This window comes from Sparus aurata, chromosome 12 (assembly GCF_900880675.1).
Source record: "Sparus aurata chromosome 12, fSpaAur1.1, whole genome shotgun sequence".
Taxonomy (NCBI): domain Eukaryota; kingdom Metazoa; phylum Chordata; class Actinopteri; order Spariformes; family Sparidae; genus Sparus; species Sparus aurata.
In genome coordinates, this window is record NC_044198.1 from 2,754,269 (window position 1) to 2,775,976 (window position 21,708).

At 39.8% G+C, this 21,708-nt stretch overlaps 2 protein-coding genes across 4 annotated transcripts; both read left to right on the plus strand.

Annotated features, from left to right (window-relative positions):
- Nucleotides 1-2,377: 2,377 nt before the first annotated feature.
- On the plus strand, nucleotides 2,378-8,549 carry psmb10 (proteasome 20S subunit beta 10). Its single transcript, XM_030436820.1, has 8 exons — nucleotides 2,378-2,578; nucleotides 4,190-4,283; nucleotides 4,479-4,576; nucleotides 5,866-6,006; nucleotides 6,214-6,329; nucleotides 7,002-7,060; nucleotides 7,448-7,599; nucleotides 8,285-8,549. Exons 1-8 carry the CDS (start codon nucleotides 2,514-2,516, stop codon nucleotides 8,394-8,396), a joined length of 837 nt encoding a protein of 278 aa, XP_030292680.1. The 5' UTR covers nucleotides 2,378-2,513; the 3' UTR covers nucleotides 8,397-8,549.
- Nucleotides 8,550-11,091: 2,542 nt separating this feature from the next.
- Nucleotides 11,092-21,708, plus strand: cenpa (histone H3-like centromeric protein A). Of its 3 annotated transcripts, XM_030436823.1 has the most exons (6): nucleotides 11,120-11,249; nucleotides 11,341-11,405; nucleotides 11,845-12,016; nucleotides 12,853-12,974; nucleotides 17,011-17,085; nucleotides 21,113-21,708. In XM_030436823.1, exons 3-6 carry the CDS (start codon nucleotides 11,896-11,898, stop codon nucleotides 21,239-21,241), a joined length of 447 nt encoding a protein of 148 aa, XP_030292683.1. In that variant the 5' UTR covers nucleotides 11,120-11,249; nucleotides 11,341-11,405; nucleotides 11,845-11,895; the 3' UTR covers nucleotides 21,242-21,708. The 3 variants fall into 3 exon arrangements, with proteins under 3 accessions (XP_030292681.1, XP_030292683.1, XP_030292682.1); XM_030436821.1 differs by lacking the exon at nucleotides 11,341-11,405 and having other exon boundaries at nucleotides 11,092-11,249; XM_030436822.1 differs by lacking the exon at nucleotides 11,120-11,249 and having other exon boundaries at nucleotides 11,401-11,484.

Genomic DNA, 21,708 nt, shown 5'->3' on the forward strand with positions numbered 1-21,708 from the left:
AACATATTTGTGGTTTTCACAGTAAAAAAATCTAACTTTTTCTACTCGGATTTTATGGTTTTTTGTGATTTTAGGTCCATTGTGTTAATACAGTATGTCAAAATAACAAAATAACTGTACAGTCACACATGTGAGGTTGTGCTGAAAATAATGACACCAAGTAAATAGTTTTTAAGATGAAATATAATGGCAAAATCAAGAATAGTCAAAAACAGCCAATTATACCCTGGAATATCGGATTTCACAACAAACCAAAATATCCCTGACGTCCCACCTTCAAACACAGCCTCATTTGGCCATCCATGAAAAAGCTACTTAACCTCCCACTTTTCTATAGGAACACATATTTCTTACGGGCACTGCACTAGTAAAACAAAATACAAATCATACAGATACATAAAAACATTTATTTGACAGTACAGTGTAGTGCTATTGTTGTCCCAAGGCATTAAAAGAAATGTAATCATTGAAACAAAAACGTAATCTTACCAGCCATGACCCCCGTCAAGATGTTAATGTTCTTCAGAGGTGGAAGAAGAGATGTTATGCTGGGGTAGGCAGGAAAAACCAGGTCAGTCAAATGAAACATCAAGAAAATGTACCACTAAAAAACGTGAACAGAGTCTGCCTTGAGTAGAACTACCACTGGACTGTGTCAGCAACAAGATGGAGAAGAGCTGGGCATGAAATATAGTTGATGAGAAGTTAGTGGTGAGATGATCAGGATGGAGAATTGGAGAGCTCCAGAAAGGAAGCCATTCCCACACCAGATCCACACGCTGGGAAACACACACTAGAAAGTAGGTGGCAGGTTAACTAAAAAGAGCAAACTATAGAACTCTTGGAACGCAACCTTCATTTTGATCTCAACACCACATCTGTAAAGATTCACTCAGTTATGATACTATCACCCTGACAACACTTTGTCCACAGACAGACATACATATAAACACCCTGAAAATGACTCACAAACTGCTTCTGTGGTAGATGCTATGTATTAAAGTGAATGATAAATACTGTTCACTGTATGTTAAAAGCTTACATTTAACTACTACTTAAAGGTTGAAAAGAATTGTGATCGCTAACAGCAAAGATAATGTTACTGTAGACCTGACAGGAGGTAATCAGACAAGCAGTTCATAATATACCTCACACTACATGTGTGCACCCGGAGGGTGGCCGGTTCAAGTCCAGCTACGGACCACAATATGGAAGTGGACTGGTAGCTGAAGAGGTGCCAGCTCACTTCCTTCACTACTGCTGAGGTGCCCTTGAGAAAGGCACCAAAACCCCCATATGCTCCCCGGGCACTGTCACAGCAGCCCACTGCTCCTAGCTTGCAGGGTGTGTGTGTGTGTGTATTTGTGTATACAGCTAGTGATGGGTCAAATGCAGAGAATTTCGGGTGTGTTTGCATGTAGCATGTAATATATCTGATAAAATAATGTCCCCTCTGGGAGTAATAAAGTATAAGAAGAAGAAGAAGAAGAAGAGTCCTGCCACCCACCATAGTTTATATATTCCAGCTGTGTGCTATGCCTCTTTAAGTCACAGTACCAAAAAGACTTCTGCAAAGGATACACCTGTGCATCCTCGCACATAGCTCCTATAGCAAGCCTCCTCTCTCCTCTTTTCTTAAGATGCAGTTAAGGAACAGAAACTTTTTAGTAAATGAGAATCAGATCTAACTGGATGTGAGAGTTTCTGTGGAGTCCTGTGCAGACTAAAGGCTGTTGCGAAACTGACTTGACCACCTGCTCTCACCTGCTTCTCAGGCAAGGCGCATTTCATCTCGAACAAGCCCACAACAAATCCTGGCTAAAGGCTCAACCCACCTCCCTTACCCTCTCATATGGCTTTGTGGGTCATCCCTATAAAATCCCTAAGAAACAAAAATAGAGCACCCTATTTTATATTTCATATAGTATTTATGTTTACACGTTTTATTTAATTATTTGTGCTGCTGTTGTTTATCCTGTACTATGCCAAGCCAACTGCAACATAAATTTTGTTCCGATCTGCACTGTAAGGTATAAACTTGAAAAAAGTGACACTTGGTGATTAAACGACAGGTTGTTTGTTTTGACCTCTATGTCACCTGAGCTGACATTTTAGGCCTGCAGGTACCAGGCTCCATCTCCACAGTGACAAACTTTAATACACTGCAAGATATATCAGTGAACATGATTCAGCAGTCCATTAGTCGCTCACGCTTCTCTCATACATATCACAATAAAGTGGAAAGTCTTCAGTCCTCTGACAGCACCTCTGGGCTTTGTGGTTCAGAAAGTCACTCTTTCAAAGCCAGGAGAAAAAATGTCTGGTCAGAGTGGACACTTTTTACAGTGGAGAGATGGAAGGCTTGGCTTGTGCTGAAGAAGTGAAAGTAAAAGTAGAAACCCGGGAGAAGTGCTGACACGAAGCCTGACACGCTGACAACGCTTCCAACGCCTCTGTTGAACTCAGGATCAGCTCTCAGCTTCATCTTCAACTCTTCTGTGTTCACACTGAACATGCTTCACAGTCTGAAGCCCTGTGAACTGCAGACTGGAGGTTTCTGCTTCGAAAACAGCCGCAGGTAAAGATTTCTATTGTAGGCGGTCTGTTGTTTCTGAGGCTAAAATGGAGGACGAGGAAATACTATAATGTTCAGATTCTGGGATGTGTTTTTCTGTCTTGCTCTCTGCTCAGCTGATAAAGTTGAGTGATCATTCTTTGTGTCCTGTAGACACCTACATGTCACCACAGCCTTATTGTGAATCTGACTTCAGGTAAGTGTTTGTGGTACAGAGTGAGGTTAGGTCAGGGGTCAGCAACCTTTACTGTCTAAAGAGAGAGTTTTGCTCCCGTCCCTCGTCAGAAAAACTGTCTATAGCTACAACACACGTTTGTATCTTATAATGAAGGTAAGACAGCCTAGAAAGTCTAGATTATTCTAGATCAGGATTATTAATGGGCCCTAATGAGCATTCATTTATAGTTTCACAGCATGTGGCAACTAGAACTAGACAACAATTAACAGAAATAGAGTAACAATACAGAAGTATGAATTCAGACCTACTTATGTCCTCCTAATGTTTGTAAAAATGAATAAAAAAAGAATTAGCCTCTTTTGATAATGAATAAAACACATAGAGGCAGCCTAGATTTACAAATCCTTCATCTTTTTATCCTCAGCCACACACAATAATCAACCCTCGGGCTTGAGCATAAAACATGATAATCTTAACTCAAGATCATTCAATTGAACAAAACTTGGTTGAACAGATACAATTCTGTGTGTAGGGTTCGCATTTTTACTTTCAGAGTATGTAAGGAGCACTGTAGGCCTAAAACAGTGATGATAAAATAAAACACAATATGTAATATATAAGAAATATAGTGTGATAATATAAGAAATTGCCAAAACAAATCAGTTAAATCAATATAACGACAAGTTATAGTAGCACAATTATCGGGAATTACAGTAAAGTCCTATGGAGTAAAATTAGAGCTGAAGATATTAGTTCGGTAATAACTTAGGAATTAAGCTAAGATAATTCTTTGGTATACTGAATATGTATATATTGTATACATGTTTTATTTCCATCCACACACACATATACAGTCATCTGTCACCAGTGTACCATGAAGTGTTTTGTGGGAACATAAAGGTAATCTTAGTTTCATAGAGAACAGACATCCCTCACATTGGATATCAACTGTACAGTATCATCCTGAAATTGAAATGAAGTTGAAGTTGATTTGTCACACTGAAAGTATTTGGCTGTATTGTGGAAACTGGCTGTTGCATTTCATTTTCTTCAATATCAATGTTGACATGCTCATCCTTTAAATATGAGACCACACACCTTGGTATCATTTACTAACAGCCAAGCATGATGGATACAAATGCAAATTGCTCAACAACAACTTGAGTTTTATGTTAGCTTAATATCTGTTTAATCACCAACAGATTCTGCATTCATTTTAAGTCTGTTATTACCAAATTTATAGGTAGGTAGTTAGTTTTGCCATGCATCACTAAATCACCAAAAGCAGACAACTTTATTTTGTGTAAATACAGTGTAATCCCTTTACTGGGCAGTGCATAGAATAGTTATGGGATGTTGGCAGGATGATAAGAGACAGGGCACTCATTTTCTCTGCCTGTCTGTTCATCTGTCGGTTTTATGTTCATCATCTTTAGGAATGCAGTGTTGGAGTCCAGTTTGTCAGAGCTTGGCTACAAAGCCCCCGGTGCCAGAAAGACAGGGACCACCATCGCTGGGATGGTTTACAAGGTGAGTATCTGCCTTCACTGTTTAGACTGAGAGACACATACAGACTTGAAAAAATCCAAAAAGGTAGATGACAGGTAACTACCTAGCTTTCTGGCTGACATGCGTGTCTAATAAACCAGGAGGTTGTTGTAGTGCTTGGGAAGTGAACAGGCTGACATCAGCCAGGTGTGATGTGAATTCCTGTCCTTCTGTCAGGATGGTGTGATCTTGGGAGCAGACACCAGGGCTACAGACGACATGGTGGTGGCCGACAAAAACTGCATGAAGATTCATTACATCGCACCAAAGATCTAGTGAGTAAAACCCGAGTTCCACAGCAGAACAACCCTGACTTTGTCCTCACCCATTGTTTTCTCTGTCACTCCTTCTTCAAAGTATTCAATATGGACTTTTTGTATCAGAGAGAATTTTTTATTTTCTTTTTATAGATTGGTCCAAGGTGTTTGTATTACATATACTAGTAAGGTGCCCGTTTGGCACTGATTATCTGGTAACGTGAGATCCAGTCAGAATCCTCCTAAACTGCTCACAGAGTCATATGGGCTGCCCAAGCCCACAGGGAAAGTGCCAGGCCATGCAGACCATTTCTGTAACGGCCAAACTGTGTAATTACAGTATATAAATCACATGATATTATACCAATGTTAACACAACTATGTGATTTCAATAATATTAATAATGGCCCTTGTACCCTTATAGCCCTCAACAGGGTGACACATGATGCAGGCACAGTACGTGTGTGTGACGCTTTATGTGGTGTACGTGGCCGACATCTAGACGTTCAAACAAAGAACATGTTAGATATGTGTTTACCTCTTTGCAATTGCAATTAAAATACATTTATAATCATCACCAGCCTTTTTCTGCACTGAATTACAGGTCACTTTTTATATCAGCCAGTTGGTTTGCAAGTCACAGTAAAATGAACCAGTGTTTGCAACTGCTGGCTTATGAGGGACAGAAGCTGGAAAAGCAAAATAGGTCTATTGTTCTGTATCAGTGTTACTTTTGGTGTCCTCCTCAGGACTTGCTCTGAATTTATTTATATAAAGAGTGAAGAAAGTCTTTATGAGGTTTTATAGTGTTTTTATTTTATTTATGAGCTTATGAAACAGTAAAGTTAGTATGACAGCAAGATAAGTTAACAAGATCATTTTGATCAAACTTTATGAAGCAAAGTGATGGTGACCACGGTCTGTTTAGCCATTATTGTGCAGGCCTGGTATTGTAATAGATGATCTCACACAGAGTTGGTTTTCAAATGTTGTTAACATCAGTAGAAAATTAGCTTTATTGTAGTACTAGTTTTATTATAGAATTCTAGCGTTTCTCTACCCATTAGTCAGTCGTAGATGTTTGTTTACTGTGGCTGCTTATGTTTGTTTGAGTTTCTATGCTTTTTATATGTTTTTATATTGATACTTGTGTCTTGGAGTGGTGCTCTTAATTTTGTTGTTGTATTCTGTGCAATGACAATAAAAGCTCTCTATTCTATTCTACTCTGTTTCTAAGACCAAGCAAAAAGCCGTGTTTATGAAACTGTTCATTGTCTGACTTATTAGATGTTCTGTATGTTCTGTAGCTGCTGTGGGGCTGGTGTGGCTGCAGATGCAGATATCACCACACAGATCATGGCATCCAACGTCGAACTCCATACCCTCAACACTGGGCGACCCCCTCTTGTTGCTATGGTAACCCGACAGCTGAAACAGATGCTGTTCAGGTGAGGGTAACAGAGGATATAAAACCAGAATCACTCAGTCTCATGTTAATCATATCTTATTTAATTTTCACGTCTCCTAAGTCCACCATTTCCTGAGGATTTCTTTGTTCATGAACATCTACACATATCCAGGCTGGACTCTTCCATATTCCGCTGTCTGAAAGAGAGAATGCAGGATTATGTAGTGATGTCTGTCTGGTTTTTCAGGTACCAGGGTCATGTGGGTTCATCTTTGATTGTTGGAGGAGTTGATGTTACAGGAGCTCACCTGTATAGTGTTTACCCACACGGCTCATATGACAAACTGCCTTTCCTCACTATGGGTATGTGTAAATGCTTTTAATGTCCAGTATCATTTTTTATGTGGTGACCAGCAGGGGCAGAATAGTTAAAATAACTGGAGTGTCTAAATGAGAGACCTCTCGCAGATTTTTTAAGTGTGTTTCCCACAATTGTAGACAGCAGAGGAGAGAAACAGAGATACATCTACAGAGATAAATAACCCTGAAATGCAACAGAGATGCTCAGCAGAGAAACTGTAAGAAACTGACTCATCCATACAGCATTTCATTTCAATTGAAGGCTCATTTGGATCGATTTTTAAATTTAAAATCTAAATGACACACCTAGTATTTATGTAAAGAAATTAATGTACAGATGCAAATTAAAACATAAATATCCATTCCTGACACTTATGTTTAATGTTATTTTGGTGTGTTTAATGGCATATTGTTTTATTCTTTGAGCCTCTTATTTATTTCTGAATTTGTTTTTCTTATTTTGCCAGTTTCTGTCCTCCATAGATGGGCAGATGTTGGAATGCTGAAACTTTTTCTTAGTTGAAGTTTCAAGGTTGTTATTTCTACCGTAGAAATACAGCTGAATGAATAAAGTCTCTCTCAGGACCAAGCTTTAAAACCCAACCAAACATTGGACAAAATACAAAAAAATGGAGATGCGAGATGTTTAAGAATGATATTTGATTATGGTTTCAGGCTCTGGAGCTGCAGCTGCTGTCTCCGTATTTGAGGACAGATTCAAACCAAACATGGAGGTAAGACTGACTTATTTCCTTTAATGGAAGGTGAAATGAAAAAACTTCAACTTATACGAGGACACAGAAAAAATGTTACCCTATCAAGTGATATTATTCCATGATGTATAAACCCTTTTACTTACCAAAAATGTTTTTTGCCATCAAACATAATCAAACAATAGGTGACTGCAGATAAACTGTATAGAGAAAAGAGAAAATTAATCTATACAAAGTAATCTCATTTGTTTTGCCCTCCAACATAACCACCAGAGGATGGATTGCATCTTGTTGCATTGTTACTCAGTTTTAAGTAGATGCTCAGTCCTGCCCTCTTCTGTCTCTGTCTCTTCTAATGAGCTGCCTAAAAAACATTCTGTTTTTCTCCTCCTGCTGTCTTTCTTTCAGCTGAAAGAAGCAAAGCAACTTGTACAAGATGCTATTGCTGCAGGGATATTCTGTGACCTGGGTTCAGGCAGCAACGTGGACTTGTGTGTTATTACAGAAGCTGGAGTAGAGTACCTGCGAGGCTACGACAAACCTACGACGAAGGGAAAAAGGTGAGCCATTAAATAGGTATCTTTGAGCAGATTTATCAAATTTGTCCTGTCCACAATTCCATTTTAGTATTATCTCAATGTCATTTTGATGTTTTTTTTTTTTAAATATATGGCATGATGACTTCAAAATGGCAGAGGGAAAAGGACATGTACCAAGATCCTCTTGAATAACTAATAAATCCTCATGTTTCAGAAAACCAAACAGGTTAAATACATTAGAATTAGAAAAGCATAGAGAAAGCTTTACGTGTGGACAGGGCCTTAGAGTGACCCTGTACTGTGACAGTCCAAGGCCTGAGGGTATGCCACTCCTGTCAGGCAGATCAATTATTTTGGCAATGGAAAAGTGCTCACTAATGCAGACTTAACTACATTTGAGAGGAATTAGTATATTGTAATGTACACAGAAAACATTTCTGATCACTAACATCAACTTGTGAAAATGGCTTGTGAACAGACTGAATAAACACACAGACCTTAAAAGACAACACACTTTATACTATATATGTTTGAGATTGTATTATTACCTCAGTAATGTTGTGAATATTAGAATTCTGAATTCAAATGTCTTCTCCAAAACTACATAGTGCCCTTTCGGGAGTACTTAAAAAAGAAAGACGTGAATGTGACTCTTCATAATAAGTCAAACAAATACGATTGTTCTCCTTGTCTGTCTTTTTCTCAGAGAGGGACAGTACAGGTATAAGCCTGGCACCACAGCTGTCCTGACCAAATCCGTGACCCCGCTCTCTCTGGATGTGGTCGATGAATCTGTTCAGATCATGGACACTGAGTAAAATACAATCAAATGCTCCAGCTTGAAGAAAAACATGTAGTAATGCATTAGTGTATTCAATGAAAAGAAAGACAGGATAAGAAACCAATACTTCTCTGGTGTACTGACTGTAAAGGAAGTACTATCGTAATAAAGGCTTGTGTTTGTACGATGATCAGTGTCTGCAAGTCTTTTTGGTGACCGGGCTTTAAGGCTGAAACACTGCGGCTTTACTGCAGCTTACATTTGTCTGTCTACTTGGTACTAAAACATGTCTTCCCAAGGTATGACACCTTTATGTATGGTGATTAGATGTTGTTTTGCATGTTCCAGGCACTCAGATAACAATTTCCACTACATTGTACCGAAAAATCAAAGTCTTCTTCTTAAACAATATAATCATTAATTAATCTAAAATCACACACACACACACACACACACACACACACACAGATCGGTACACTGTTCTTATGCTTCCAACATAGCTGTGATGTTGACAGGTTGTCTGTACATCCTATTCTTGTTACTTAGACGACTTTATTAATCCTTTTGGGAGGGTTCCCTCAGGGAAACTGAAGCTCCATGTCTCACACAGCACAGTTACACATATATACAGGATCAAGAAAGAATAAACACCAAACTACCTGACACCCACACAAAGATATAAAATAATCTAATATACTATACATAGACATATGTAGCTAATATATTGAACATGTTAATATGTATATATGTATATATATGTATGTATATATATGTATGTATATATATATATATATATATATATATATATATATATATATATATATATGAATATCAGTGGCGGCTGGTGACTGAAAAAATTGAGGAGGACAGGAGGAAAACCAGTCCACGGTGTCATGTTATTTTATACAAGTCAACTACTTATCCCTACTTTCTTATATTCAATGAAAACTAAGCAATAAAACAATGACTTACAAGAATTCTTTAAAAAACATTTTATTAAATGGCTAATATACAAGACAAAAAAAGTACCACTGTACCACCTGCTCTACTCACTGTGCTACCACAGCAATCAATGTACATACTTCAGGACAGCACAGGACATCACACTCATCACTCATCACAATCGCCCGGTCGTGCCGCTAGCGTTATGTCCTCCAGCAGGACGAATGAAACGAAAACTATGAATTATCTTTCTGACTGCTTCGCTCTGATTTCTCCCAACAGTTTTTCTTCTTTCAGAAATGTGCTTATATTTATTTGAAACCGATTCCAATATCGCTGAAAACTCCATATTTCTTGTCCGAGCATGGCTGGCAGTGAAAACTGTAAAATACCGTATTTACCGGACGACCCTGATTATAAGACGAGCCCTCTTTTCAAGACTAATATTCAGAAAAAGACTCTGATAACCAAAATGTGTTTCTTAGTAACAAAATCACATACCCTCCTGTCAGTCTCTTGGAAGCGGCCGCTTAGAGGACCACGATAAGCTTTTCTCTTACTGTTAGCGTTTTCAGACGATGTTTTTGGACCCGCCATCTTCGGACGTTACACTCCGTAACTCCATATTTCTTGGCTGGCTGACAGTTGTTTGGCGCCTCCGCTGCATTGATCTCATTATCTTAAAATTAGCACCATAGCTCCGCCTCAGATGTCTGTTAACAGTGACGTCTCTACAATAAGATGGCGCCCTCTGCTGTTGCGGTCGTGTAGCGACCCAAACAACTATCAGCATGTGTTAACGGTTAGACCCCGATTATAAGACGACCCCACTTTTTCATATAATTTTAATGTGTGGGGTCAATGTTAATGTTCGGGTCAATACGGTACATAGAATTATTTTTTGTTTACGGTTGTATAAATGTGAGAATGAAATTTGGGAACTGTTATTGGACCAACCTGCTGTCAATCTTGTATTCTGGTTGCTGATTGGTAAGGGAGGACGTCCTCCCTTAGCGCGTCATTTTACGTATCTTAGCCAATCATAGATCAGCATGAAAGGAGATCCCTCCCACGGAGGACAGAAGCCCTCCGTCCTCCTCTAGCCCCCACCTTCCTGCTCCCTGCTCCTCTCACAGATTGCTCTGTCTCTGCAGCTGTCGCTGTTCGACCGTTTTAAGTGGATTTTCTTCCAAAGAAGAAACTTTTTTTTATGATATAATATATATATAATATTTTATAAATGATACTGAGATTTGGTAATGATTTATTTCAACCAGTTACTCTTTCTTAAAAAAAACATGGATCTTCCTCTTGCCTCTCAAAAATAGAGGAGGACCAACCTCCTCTGCCTGATATGTATATATATATGTATATATATGTATATATATATATATAAAATATAAAATAAATATAAAATATATAAATAATATTTTATAAATGATACTGAGATATATATATATATATATATATATATATATATATATATATACTAATGATGTCCCATACAATTCCAAGCAAAACTCATTTTATATTTATTTTATATTTATTTTATATTTAATATATATATTTAATATATATATATATATATAAATATAAATTAAAAAATTAAATATAAAATAAATATAAAATGAGTTTTGCTTGGAATTGTATGGGACATCATTAGTTTCGAACAGATTTCTAATAATCGTTCTTCTGTTTTACAGAACATCCAAAATATCTGGACGGCTGACATTCCCGCCCATCTAGATAGTTTGGATGTTTTTAACCAAACGCTCCCTAAGAGCGTGCCCCGCCCACTTGTTTCAAGCTGATTGGTTGAAAAGATGTTGGGGCGTCGTTTGAATTTCACTTGATGCTGCTGTTCAGTGTGGAGAGTGGAGACTGTACGGCAGAATTCGACGACTTCATTAATTTGTGTTAAACACTGGTTATTTGTTCAACTTTACAGGTACGTTTACAGGTCCTTTTGGGGTAAGAAAACCTATAAAAAGAACAACTTATTTTGAAGCTGTAAAAGTGAAAAAGCACCTCCGTTAAAGCGACCAAGGACCTAACGTTAAGAACGAGGTAGAGCAGTGACGCCGCTGCAGCCGTGCTCCTACAGGTTACCGTCCGTCCTCTCAGCAGCACACATGAATTTTACTGTTTAACCTATTGTGTCGCAGTGGGTTGCATGTTCAGAGGTATTTTCGTGATCTTTCAAATGTTTACTGTGTCTACAAGCTATCACTAACTAAGGCCGAACTCTCTTACTTAATAGGTAGCGTTCAGTTTTAGGAATTAAGGTAACACAATGTAAAGAAGACAGAAACTACGATTTAAGTTTTAAATTTGCGTCAATAAATAAATATACAGAACATTTCTTAAGTAATCCAGAATTAAACATACCTTAAACTGATATCTCTCCTTTTTGATTGGTTGTGCCCTGTAGGAGTATAGAAAATGATAATCATTTATGATAAAGATAAATAATTAATTTAAAGAGATGGCTGGAAGAGTTGTATTTAGACTGATAACACATGTAATGTCCCCATCTTTCACAGTTGAACCTTGGCTGCAGTATTTTTCATCTTCCTGACCTGTAAGTTGGAGCCATGCGTCATGGAGCGGGTGCAGATCGCAGGAAGGGCAAATCCCCTCAACGTCGTCCCCCACAGCCGGCCCCAGGGACCTCTAGGTCTACACCCCAGAAGACAAGAATGAGCGGAGTTTCAAGTGAGAACGGCTTCCTGCCAGATTGCACTGGGCACATCTGCGACCCATTGGCTCTTACAGCTAGAATGTGACCACCTTAAACGTAGCCAGTGGGATATGAAGCCAGGTGGAGGACAGATCAACACTGCATAGCACACACAAGGTCACAGAGACGTGTCCAGTGGAATCAGGGTTTCAAGTAGAGGGGCTGTCATAGCTGGTTAAGTTAGGTTGCTGTAATATACCTATTTCACTACGAACTTGAACACTGCACCCCATAGGCTGACTAACAACGCATTGACTCGCACACAGGTGTCAGCATGAAGCATAGGACTACTAATACTTGTGTCACAATTCTTTGATCGACCCTCACTGTCGCTGTGGTTAGGCTTACCTCGTTGACTCTATCACGGAGGAGAATTTTGTGTAGGGTGGAGGTGGAGTAGAGAAAATCTAAGAGAAGTGGCAGATTAAATTCAGTACGACATTGCATCTCAGGCAGTTTGTCCAGCTGACAAATCTGCAGGCTGGCAAGTGTCTCACCTTACCATCCATTGACAAATAGACCAAAAAATGTTGGACACTGCTGATATTTTAGCAAATGATGATGATAATAATAATACAGTCAAAGAAGTAAGTCACTGCTTTTAAAAAAAAAAATCTGGAAAATCATTAAAAAATGTCCAACTTCAACTAAAACACATATATCACACCTGTGCAAAAGAATGTCCACGTGGTATTGTATAGTGATAGAGTATTTGACCTATTTGTCTAGTAGTGTCCTTATTCCTTCAGAGGCAATCTGACCTGTCCTTCCATCACAACAACCAGTCAAACACTGTGTATCTGTTTTCCAGAGGAGCCCCTTCCAACTCCCCGGAAGAGAAGGTTTCGACCAGGAACCAGGGCCTTAATGGAGATCCGCAAGTTCCAGAAGAGCACAGATCTTCTGATCAGCAAATCGCCCTTCTCTCGCGTGGTGAGTCAAACGTCAACAAACTATGAGGAAAATATGATAGCTGCACATATGTCTGCACCGTCTTTCACACATGCCGCTGCATATCTGTCAATTGTTGATTAAGATCAACAATAATTTAACGACACGAGACTGTCATATCACTTTTATACCAAAATCGGCGTGTATATACAGTTTTCTAACTGCTGGTAAACCTGCCTAAAACCTAACCCTAAAAGCCCTTCTGTTGGTTTTTTTTGGTCCATGTTTGTCAAGTTTTGAAAAACAGGGAACTGTAAAGAGGAGCAAATCATAAGCCTAATTAGACTACATGCAGAAGACATAAAAATCTATTTAAAGAAAATCTTGACATCCTGAATTGGACAAGTCATTTTTTCTGGCGCTGATAATGGAAGAAGCTCAGGTGTGAGATATCACACTTCTTCCACATCTCTTTTGAGAGTTGCACATGTACAGTTCCAAAATGGCAACTTATAAGGCTTGAGAAGAGACATGGACACCACTGACACTGTAAAGTGATTACTTTGTAATCACTTTACATCAGTCCCTCAATGTTTGAGTGTAGCTTTAACATAGAAGGATAGAAAAGTATCAGCAAGCTGGCCACATTAGAGTGAAACTCTCGCCAAAAAGCAACCGAGCCTTTATTTGTGATTGAATATGAGTCAAACCTTTGTGTAAAAGCATAATTACGAGGAAAGAGGCACTTTCAGGATTTACCGTAGTTTCTTTTTTCGGGCAAGCTAATTTTTAATGGAGTGTGAGGGCACTGGTACGCTAGCATCAAAATATTTCGCAAATTTCTAAAACGCTATTTTTAAAATACTAAGAAGTCTCGACACAACATGAAACTTTGCTCGTAGTATCACCAGGGTCTCTACACATGAACACGAGCATTGAGAACATTGTTTGTGTACACAGAGTTTACTTAAAAGAGAGTTTTTGAACAACTCACGTTAGCAGTAGCATCTCTGGCGCGCCGCCGTCATGGCAGACAAAAAGTGTCGTTCCCCGAGTGCGACCTGCTGCTACTGGTCGCTAATGCTACTGCTAACGTGAGTTGTCCAAAAACCTTCTTTTTGGTAAACTCTGTATACACAAACAATGTTCTCAATGCTCGTGTTCATGTGTAGAGACCCTGGTGATGCTGCGAGCAAAGTTTCATGTTTTGTTGAGCCTTCTTAGTAGCGATTTTGATGCTAGCGTCCCAGTGCCCCCGCACTCCATTGAAAATTAGCTTGCCCAAAAACAAAACCATGGTAAATCTTAAAAGTGCCTCTTTCGTTGTAATTATGCTTTTACACAAAGGTTTGACTCATATTCTATCAAAATTATACAACAAGTAGTTCCAACCAAGCAATCTGATTGGTCAACAAGACATTTAGACCGTGCTCAAATCAGCATGACGGCACGCCTGACTCATTACTCAAAACATTACTCCGCCAAGTCTGTGGCAATAGTGTATCCATCTCCATGGCAACATAGTAGCTGTCAGAGCTGGAGCAAAAAAAATAAAAAAGTACGGCTTGAAATTCAAACTTTCTGCCGTAAAATATGCAGAGGAAAAGTCGGGAGAAGCAGCCGCTAGACGTTTCTCTGTCGACCCCAAGAGAGTGAGAGATTGGCAATAAAATAAAACGGAGCTGTCTGAGGAGGACAGCAACAGGGCCAGGCTGCCTGCTGGAGGGAGGAAGAAGGCTAGTGAGGAGCCTGAGATAAACATGCGGGAATCAGTTATCAGCAAACGGGCACGCCATGAGAGAGTGTCCCGCAAAATGATCAGGGCGATGGAGAAACAAATGTACGCCACCGTGAGTGACAGCAGAGATGAGGAGTTTGCAGCGAGTGCTGGTTGGATGAATCGTTTCCTCCGCCGCAACAACTTCACTTGCAGAAGACAACTATTGCCCAGCAGGATGCCGGAGAATTCACAGAGAAGCTGGCGAAGTTTGTGACATTTCATCCTGGATTTTTGAGAGGAAGGAATTAAACGCCTGTCCCAAATTGCCCCCTGGTCCCAAATAAACGCCTTGTCTGTTAAGTGATTGAAACAAATAAATGCCCCGGCTATTATTTATTTTCCCTTCAGTGTGAGAGACACTATTGTGACCGCGGTGAAAACGTTTTATAAAAAATATAAAAGAAAAAAAAAAATCAACATCTTTGTTATAACTTGGGCAATAAAAATAAGCATTTTCTGTTTATCTGTGCAGTCAGCTCAGAGTTCATCATCTGGGACTAGAAAATCCTTTCTGTTGCTAGGTCGTTACTAAGGGTTGGATTATTTCCTGGAGTGGTAAACTACGTTCCATTACACATATGAGTCAACTGACGTGACTGATTTTGTTTCAGTTATTAGTCAGACCCCATGTGTTTCCATGGAAACGCAACGCACTCTCGCAAAAACCTTTGAAATTTGAGAGCAAATTGTCCATCAACATGGATATATTTTGATTATACATTTTATTTTTGTTGGTATTAGTTGTATAATCGCAATATTACCCTTGAGGGTGTGCTTTAACGTAATTTGAGCACGACAGTGATGTGGTCAGGATCGAGGTGCTTACAATTTTTCATCTCCTTGTCCAGAGAAAAGCGGGAATCTCCAGATTTGTTGATTTTGAACATTGCCCACTAACTGAAGGATGAAGTGTTCATTTATATGTTAAGAAAGGCTAAACAAACTCTTTTTTTAAAGAGGAAATGCATTGTCACAAAGATGAAAACAGGCTGCTTTTCTGACTTTTTACAAATGCGTCATTCTCACTGGACAGCCATGCTCCAAAATTTAGCATATGATGATCCTATAGAATTTGTTGCAGTGCTGTAGATTAAACTACTGTGCAGTGTATGAAGTTGTTAAAATGAGCAGAACCTTAAACATCTACAGCAGTAAAATGCAGCAAAAATATTAGTGCAGTAGTAATATCCATCCAAAAGCATTAGATATACGCAAATAGATATAAGAAATCTGTCGGACTGTATTTCAGACTTTATTTTAAATACTCAATGAATTGTTCCTCTGTGTCACTGTAGCCATGTTAACTTGATTGTGCTGTTGGAATAATAGGAGAAATTGGTTCCTAACCATAATGCAATATTTTAGTGGAATTAGCCATCAATGTGTTGTTGAAGCAATCTCAGCAATAAAATACACACACATTCTTTGTATGGTTTCCATGATAGCAGCTAATGAAATCCAAAAAGTCAGAAGAATGGCTTTCTAGGTGGAAAATGAAATCATCCAAGGAGACAAAAGACGTTAGTGTAAGCCCCCCGGTACCCCGGTATCAGAGCAGTCTGGGCATTTTTTAACCAGACTGAAACGCCCTATAGTGACATACATGGCTTGCTGCTGCAACTGATTTAACTCAGGTATTCAGAAAACAGGTCACACAGTATTCTGTGGCTGTTGGTGATTGTTGATTTTGTTCGAATAAGCATTTTTTTATTTTGGGGGGTCATTGTTGTGAGTGTGATATAGATGGGCTCATGCCACTTGTCACTTACTGTACACTCAGCCATTTTCAAGTTGTTGTTTTTTTCACATAGATACCACGTGATTTCAACGGCATTATACTATTGGCTCACAAACCTGGTTTGAAGCTGGAACAAAACCTTCAGAGTTTTAACACAGATGGAAACAAAACAATAATTTGGCCCCGTCAAGATATTAAATTGTTCATTCACCATCATCATAATGTTTTTCAGGCGAACAGATTTTACTTTACCTTTTTACTACACTAGATGTGTTATTTTCAAAAAAGGATTTGCTCCATAAAATTGTTCAGTATCATCCTTAAGTCTTCAGTCTTTTTGGGGCTGAAGCTTTCAGTGACAGGCCAAGCTGTATGTATCACTGGGTGATAGATTAATTGTAATACCTTACATTATTTAACACAATACAGTTTAGGGATACAGTCATGATCTCTAGTCATAGTTCTTGAATGCACTCAAAGTCTGGAAAAAATATATTCTCTTGCCTTAATGATAGCAGCCTACGTTGATTAAAAAATCTTGATTCCTTCTCTTTGTTCAGGTTCGTGAGATATGCCAGAGTTATTCCATAGCGGGTCTCAGGTGGCAGGTCTATGCTCTTCTGGCCCTGCAGGAGGTAAGCAATTGACTCGCATCTTAACATGCTGTAACAAATGTACAGTTGCGGTCAAAAGTTACATCTACATTTATGTCATGGCAGTCTTGAGTTCCAATAATTTCTACAGCTCTCATTTTATGTTATAGAATGAGTGGAACTCAAAATAGTTTGTCACCAAAACATTCATGAAGTTTGGTTAAAAAATTAATTCATAAGGTAGGAACACACCGGCCCAACCGTTGGACGTCTGAAGCGTTTGGAGAGGCTCGGACGAGGTCGGGAACAAATATGTTTGGTGTGTTCAGCTGCGTTGGAAGCTTTCGGAGCCGCGCGGACGTTGTCGGATCCGACTGAGCATGCGAAGTCTGAGGAGGGAGGCCGTCGGACGTCTGAGCCACTGGATTCTCTGATTGGTTGTGTGCCAGCTGAATGGCCGTTCTGATTGGCGTTGTGCTGGCGAATCAGCGCGGTGTGTGGGAGGGGCGGAATACTGTGTGCGCTTTGTTTTTCTATGCACTCCGTTCCGTCATTCCCCGTTTTCATGTTTTGCAGTAGTGGCACCAGACTAGTTGTTATGTCCGTTCAGGACGAATTAATCTGTGTTCGTTTGGTAATGCCTCGCTGCATGTTTAGTATGCAGCTGTTTTTATCGGAAATAGTTAAGTTTCGTTTTGATCGAAAGTAAAGAGAGTTGCGTGCACAAGCCTCTCGTTTACAACTCACAACACAAGCGCCACCCGCTTATTGCATCTCGCGCAAGCGCAGAACGTACACGCTACTGTGGAGTAGGCAGTACGTCGAAGCGGTGTGTTCAATGCAACTTTTCTGCCGAACAGGTCAGACAAGAAGCAACGGAGTGGTCGGAGAGTGGTCGGATAAGGCAGTTGGACGTCTGGGCGGTGTGTGGGGGCCTATAGGTCTTCTGACAATGTGACCAAATCTGCTCGATCAAATATATACATTACACAGTAACTCATATTTGGTTAAACTTCTGTTGACCATTTTCACTTCAATTAGGTGCATTTGAAAACCATACAAGAGCTTCTGGTCGTCATCTGGCTGAACATTTAACCACTCCTCATGACAGAATCAATGAAGTTCAACTGAATTTGTTGGCTGCCTGACACAGACTTGTTTCTTCAGCACAGTCCACATGTTCTTTATTGGGTTCAAGTCAGGACTTCGGAAAGACCACTCCAAAACCTCAATTCTAGCCTGATTGATCCATTCCTTTAACACTGCTGGTGTGTTTTGGGATCATTATCCTGTTGGAACACCCAACTGGACCCAAAACCCAGTCTTCTGTAGATGATTTTAGGTTTTCCTGAAGAATTTGGATAAAATCCTCCTTCTTCATTATTGCATTTACTTTATTTAGAGCACCAGATCCACTGGCAGCAAATCAGCCCCACAGCATAATACTGGGTGTTAAATAGGTAAAATCGATTAATTCGAGTTTGTGGTTTAGGACGATTTAAAAAAATAAAATAAAATAAAATAGATTTTCTCTTCAACTTGCTCCGCCACCACTCCCGATGGGCTCCCGTAGTTCATTGTGGGCTCCGCCCTCCCCCCGCATTGACTTTGCACAGAGAAACAAACACAACAACATGGCAGCAAGCCAAGAGTTCGTTCCTAAAAAGGCACTGTCTCATCAGTAGCCTGGTTCTGTAGTGTCAGACCTCGAACAAACCACAGGCTGCTGCAAAGTTTGTTCAAAGGCTGTTGCAACAAAAAGCAGTGTACCGACACATTGATTTCAGCATCTCAAACAGACGCCTGGATCACAGTGGGAAACTTGTTCACTACGAGATGCACAGGAGCAAGCCCACAAACACCCGCTTATAAAGCAGGCAACATTAGCGGAATCATTTAATTGTTGTGTCCCGTGTGAGGAGAAAGGACAGTTTTTACAGATGCAGTCATGTTGCATATCGCTAAAGATATTGTTCCTGTATATCTCTCTATAAAAGCAAGAAATCTCTGTCTGTCTGTGTGTGTGTTCCTCAAATATCTCTGCAGATCAGGATCACACAGACCCGAGACTTTCAACATGGCTGCTGCGTGGTTCAGTGGTGTTCAACTAAGCATTTGTTTGGACTGCAATGATAGCGTGAATAAATTATTTCATAAATGCTTTACAAATTCTGCAAGCATTGTCCACCAGAGCCACCACAGTCACGTGCGCACCAGAGCCAACCACTGCACACCGTGGCCACGTGCGCACCAGAGCCAATCACTGCAGAGCTCAAGCCCACGACATACCTTAAAAAACACTTTTGCCGGCGGTTCGGTTCTGTTCTGTTCTGTGCATCTAAACTGACTGCTGTGGATTAATGAGATTAAACAAGTCCAAGTCTGTTCGGTTCTGAGGAGATCCGGAGACGCACGGACAACAAAGTGGGATCGGAATCTGTAGATGTTCGTGTGTAGCTAGCGCTAGCCGCTAGCTACACGGCCCACCTCCCGAGTCGACGGAGCGGACGCACTGGCACGTCCAAAACCGGATTTAGGGTAAATAATGTCCAACACGCCTTTTCGCGAACATTGCCGTTACGTTTGCTTTGTGTCTGGTGCAGAAAGAAACAGTAGAAATGTGCTTTTGTCACAAGCGGATTTATACCTCCAGCGGCGCGAGCTGGACCGGGATTTTGCCGGCGGTTCGGTCCCATTCTGTTCTGTTCATCTAAACTGACTGTTGTGGATTATAATGAGATTAAACAAGTCCAGACTGAGTCTGTTCGGGTCTGAGGAGATCCGGAGACGCGCGGTCAACAAAGTGGGATCAGAATCTGTGGATGTTCATGTGTAGCTAGCTGCTAGCCGCTAACCGACCCACACGGCCCACCTCCCCGAGTTGACGGAGCGGATGCACTGGCACGTCCAAAACTGGATTTAGGGTAAATAATGTCAAACACGCATTTTCGCGAACATTGCAGTTACATTTGCTTTGTGTCTGGTGCAGGAAGAAACAGTAAAAATGTGCTTTTGTCACGAAAGTGTCTAAGCAGCAAGTTTGGTTGTTGAGGAACAGGAAGATGTGGGAGGGACATCGGCGGATGATTGACAGCAGCAGTGATGTGTTGGAGACAGCGACAGAGATAGTGAGTTTTGAGAGTTGAGAGATTTGTGACATAAAGCGTGTTTGGAGTGTATAGTTAGTGTGTTATGTAGTATTTGGTGTGGTGTGTTTAGTGAGTAGTGGAGTCGTGTTGTGAGGCAAACCAAGGAGGAGACGGCTGAATGTGGAACAGGCAGGAATGAGCTGAGGAGCCTGAGGCATTGCCTGCATTTAAATGTAAATAGTTACACATAACTTTGTAAATTTCAAAAACTTATGCACCAATTTAGTAAATAACAATTTATATTTGCATTATAACTAATGCAATTGGTTCATTAAACATATTGGTGGTTTTCACAGTAAAAAAACTAACTTTTTCTACTCTGATTTTATGTTATTTTGTGATTTTAGGTCCATAGTGTTAATATAGTACCTTAAAATGAAAAAATAACTGTACAGTCACACATGTGAGGTTGTGCTAAAAATAATTACACCAAGTAAGGCAAGGTAAATAGTTTTTAAGGTGAAATATAATGGTATAATCAAAAGTAGTCAAAAACAGCCAATTATATCCCTGACGTCCCACCTCCAAACACAGCCTCATTTGGCCATCCATGAAAAAGCTACTTAACCTCCCACTTTTCTATAGAAATACATGCTTCCTACGGGCAATGCACTAGTACAGTGGAAAAGCTGGAGGTTCATGCACATGCTGAAAATGTTTGACCCCAGGTTTGTGCTACAAAGCCACAACGTGGAATGTCTCAAACCAGAGTTACGAGACAGGTTCTGGCCAAAAATGTGTAAAATAGACAACAAGCACACATCTCATGTCCTGTACATCTACCAACATGTCATGTTTACTTTGCAATGCATGCACATGTTTGATTTAGTTTACATATCTTCAGGAATACAAAGTACTGTTTGTAAACAAAAGGCACCTTTTGCAAAAAAAGTCAATCTAATTCATCCTCCTCCTCCCAGGCTGCAGAGGCGTTCCTCGTCTTGTTATTCTCAGACGCCAACCTGTGTGCCATCCACGCCAAGCGGGTTACTGTGTTTCCCCGAGACATCCAGCTGGCCAGGAGGATCCGTGGGGTGGATAACCTGTAAAAACCACATGGTTTCTGTTCAGATAATTTGAAACTGTGTTTTATCAGCACAAATGGCTACATGCCTGTTAGTGTTTTCTGAGTTTGTGCTAACTTTTAGAAAGTTTGGTTTGTAAGTTCTTCTCGGGGCGAAAAACATTTATCATTTATGGCAGTATATGATCACAGGTTTTGTTTCAATGTAACTAGTTAAAATGCAAGTCTTTTGAGATTGCTTCAAATCACCTTTTATAAAGTTGCACCTGAAAAAAACATTCCAAAAAAAGAAAAGTTGTCAAATAATTCTTCTCAATCATCCTTATTTTTAAACAATGGTGCATTTTTTTTCTTTCAATAATAGATCTGCTGTGTAAGTGTGATCACTGCTCTGTGTTGTATTGATTTATATGTGTTATTGATGTGTACATATTGTTCCCTATTCAGGTAAACTTATTTTGTTAATAAACAGTCAAATGTTTTTCTATTATA

Excerpts from the sequence above, each read along its gene's own strand:
- psmb10 (XM_030436820.1), top strand. The coding sequence starts at position 2,514 with ATGCTTCACAGTCTGAAGCCCTGTGAACTGCAGACTGGAGGTTTCTGC. Across the intron at positions 6,330-7,001 it reads ACTGCCTTTCCTCACTATGG|GCTCTGGAGCTGCAGCTGCT; the intron begins GTATGTGTAAAT and ends TTATGGTTTCAG. Across the intron at positions 7,600-8,284 it reads CCTACGACGAAGGGAAAAAG|AGAGGGACAGTACAGGTATA; the intron begins GTGAGCCATTAA and ends TCTTTTTCTCAG.
- cenpa (XM_030436821.1), top strand. The coding sequence starts at position 11,896 with ATGCGTCATGGAGCGGGTGCAGATCGCAGGAAGGGCAAATCCCCTCAA. Across the intron at positions 12,017-12,852 it reads AAGAATGAGCGGAGTTTCAA|AGGAGCCCCTTCCAACTCCC; the intron begins GTGAGAACGGCT and ends TCTGTTTTCCAG. Across the intron at positions 12,975-17,010 it reads AATCGCCCTTCTCTCGCGTG|GTTCGTGAGATATGCCAGAG; the intron begins GTGAGTCAAACG and ends CTCTTTGTTCAG.